Raw genomic sequence first — 2,002 nt, 5'->3', positions numbered from 1 at the left:
TTCACATTTTAGACTGCACGTCTGAGGGAACTACCTACAAATGAACAATACAGTTTTCCCCTTGGTGGACTGTTTCCCTAAACATTAAAGGTCAAAGTGTGTTCACTATCAGCCAGGTACCTATCCTCTCACCGTACATTCACATTAAAAACCCCTCTTTCCAGTGCACGTTACTCAATGTGCTCAGTCAGACTCTCTTTGCCCCTTTATGTTTTAAGGTGAATTAGGAAAGGGTCTGTTAAAGGATGATACAGGCCATTCTTTTGTGATGGTCTGCAGCTTTCTCTCCCAATACATTTTCTTTTTATTTAGCACTTCCATTTTTATCCTGTGCTCTTCTTCAGCCATCTCACACTCTCTTTCTATTTGCTGTATTTTTGCCACATGAACTTCATTCATTTGGATTAACTGCAGTTGCAAAATTGACATTTGCTGATGATGTTCCTCCTCATGCATCTTTTTCAGAGCACTTTCCTGAGATGCTTTACTTCTGTAGTTCTTATCTGCTGCTATTCTGACATCAGAACATGAAGGCTCAGGTTGGGAGGTACCTTCACACACTGGGAAATGTACCAGCTCTTTCTCTTCATCACAAAGGTCTCTATTTGAGACAACAAATGGCTCTGCAAAACATAAGAGGAAAAAGTATTATAGTATTCCCTTCTTCTCCCTCCAGAAACATGAACTTGTGGTAATATAGTTATTGGTGTATGCACCTAAACCTTGTGCTTCTGTACCAGAGCACAGAAGCCACTACATAAGGCAGTTCTGTTACAGAATACTACGGTCATAATGGTCTGAACTGAACCACTTTGGGCTCTGTTGACACGCTTCCATGGCTATAATGGGAGCTCAGAATGCTGAAGTGAATATAGACATTTGTAAGTGGACACCTAAATTCAGATGGCTGAGCCTGGAGCTGAACTTCAATGCAGCTGTTTAAGCCAAATCTGTACGTGACTTGCAATATTTTTATGAAAGATCTGAGTGTCAGGTGAAGAGCTGTATCAACATGAATACCACAAGACTGAGGGAATACTAGGAAGAATACTACTTACTCCTTTTTTATCACTACTGTACACGTAATAAATGCAGTGGTGTATATTTTTAGGAAAAAATTATGCTAACTTTGAGAAGGTTCTACCAATTCTTCTGGAATAAAATAAACTACTCCTGGAATAAAATAGTTACCACTGCACAGAAGGATCTCAAAAAGCATTCCTACTTATGGTAAATACAATTATGAAAGAGAAACTGTAAGAATGTCATCTAACAATGTAGCTACTGTTGTCTTCTACATGTGATCCTGACATAACAAAGTTTGCAAGAAACCGCTGTGGCCACCCTCCCTTCTGGTTTTGGATTATTCCTTCTGTGCATGCTTGCCAAACAAAGAAGAATATAGTGCTCAACTTCTTCAGAAAGGCCATTCTCCACAACTGCAATGTGAAATATGGCTCTACGTACTCCTTTTAGTCCTTGAAAACAAAGGAGGAAAGACCTACAGGGAACTCTTGCAGAAGACAATTGTGTATCAACTTGCTGCTGGTGGCATTTTTTTTTTTAATGCTCAGACAACCTTTTCGCAGCAAAACAATACTTTATAAATGATCAAATCATGCTTGGGGCTGTTTTCTGGAGAGCCAGCATGGTAGCTCCTGTGATGCTTGCCACAAAGCAGCGGACACATCAAAAACTGATGAAAAAATTTGAGTAACCCCCCCATTTAACTCCTGGGGGCCTAGGGAAATACACGGATTCTTGTAATATCATAGCTTTGAAATTACTTTTCCATAACCAGCAGTCACAGCTAAGTGGAGAGATCCAGACTGCTGAAAGATAATCACTGGCAAAAATCACATACAAAACAATACTACTAGCATCATTACAGTAACATTTATACCTTGACTAGAAGCATCAGGCTGATATTCAGAATCTTCTTCTGGTGGGCTCTGCAAAAAGTACATTTGCTCAGGAATTATGCTGGCAATCTTCTCTTTCC

General features: G+C 39.7%; 1 protein-coding gene across 2 annotated transcripts in view; it reads right to left on the bottom strand.

Moving 5' to 3' along the window:
- Nucleotides 1–213: 213 nt before the first annotated feature.
- The window catches only part of MSANTD3 (Myb/SANT-like DNA-binding domain containing 3), an 8,614-nt gene continuing 6,825 nt past the window's right edge, over nt 214–2,002 (bottom strand). Inside the window, exons 3-4 of one of the 2 annotated variants that reach the window (XM_010146235.1) lie at nt 1,904–1,952; nt 214–623 (exon numbers count right to left, since the gene is read on the bottom strand). In XM_010146235.1, the coding sequence (XP_010144537.1) occupies nt 214–623; nt 1,904–1,952 (459 nt within the window). Of the gene's footprint in view, nt 624–1,903 lie in introns of both variants that reach the window. The other variant, XM_010146234.1, reaches the window with a different exon arrangement.

Source organism: Buceros rhinoceros, unplaced genomic scaffold (assembly GCF_000710305.1).
Source record: "Buceros rhinoceros silvestris isolate BGI_N320 unplaced genomic scaffold, ASM71030v1 scaffold19802, whole genome shotgun sequence".
Taxonomy (NCBI): Eukaryota; Metazoa; Chordata; class Aves; order Bucerotiformes; family Bucerotidae; genus Buceros; species Buceros rhinoceros.
Note: the sequence above shows the minus strand (reverse complement) of the source record. Positions and strands in the feature narration are given on the sequence as shown.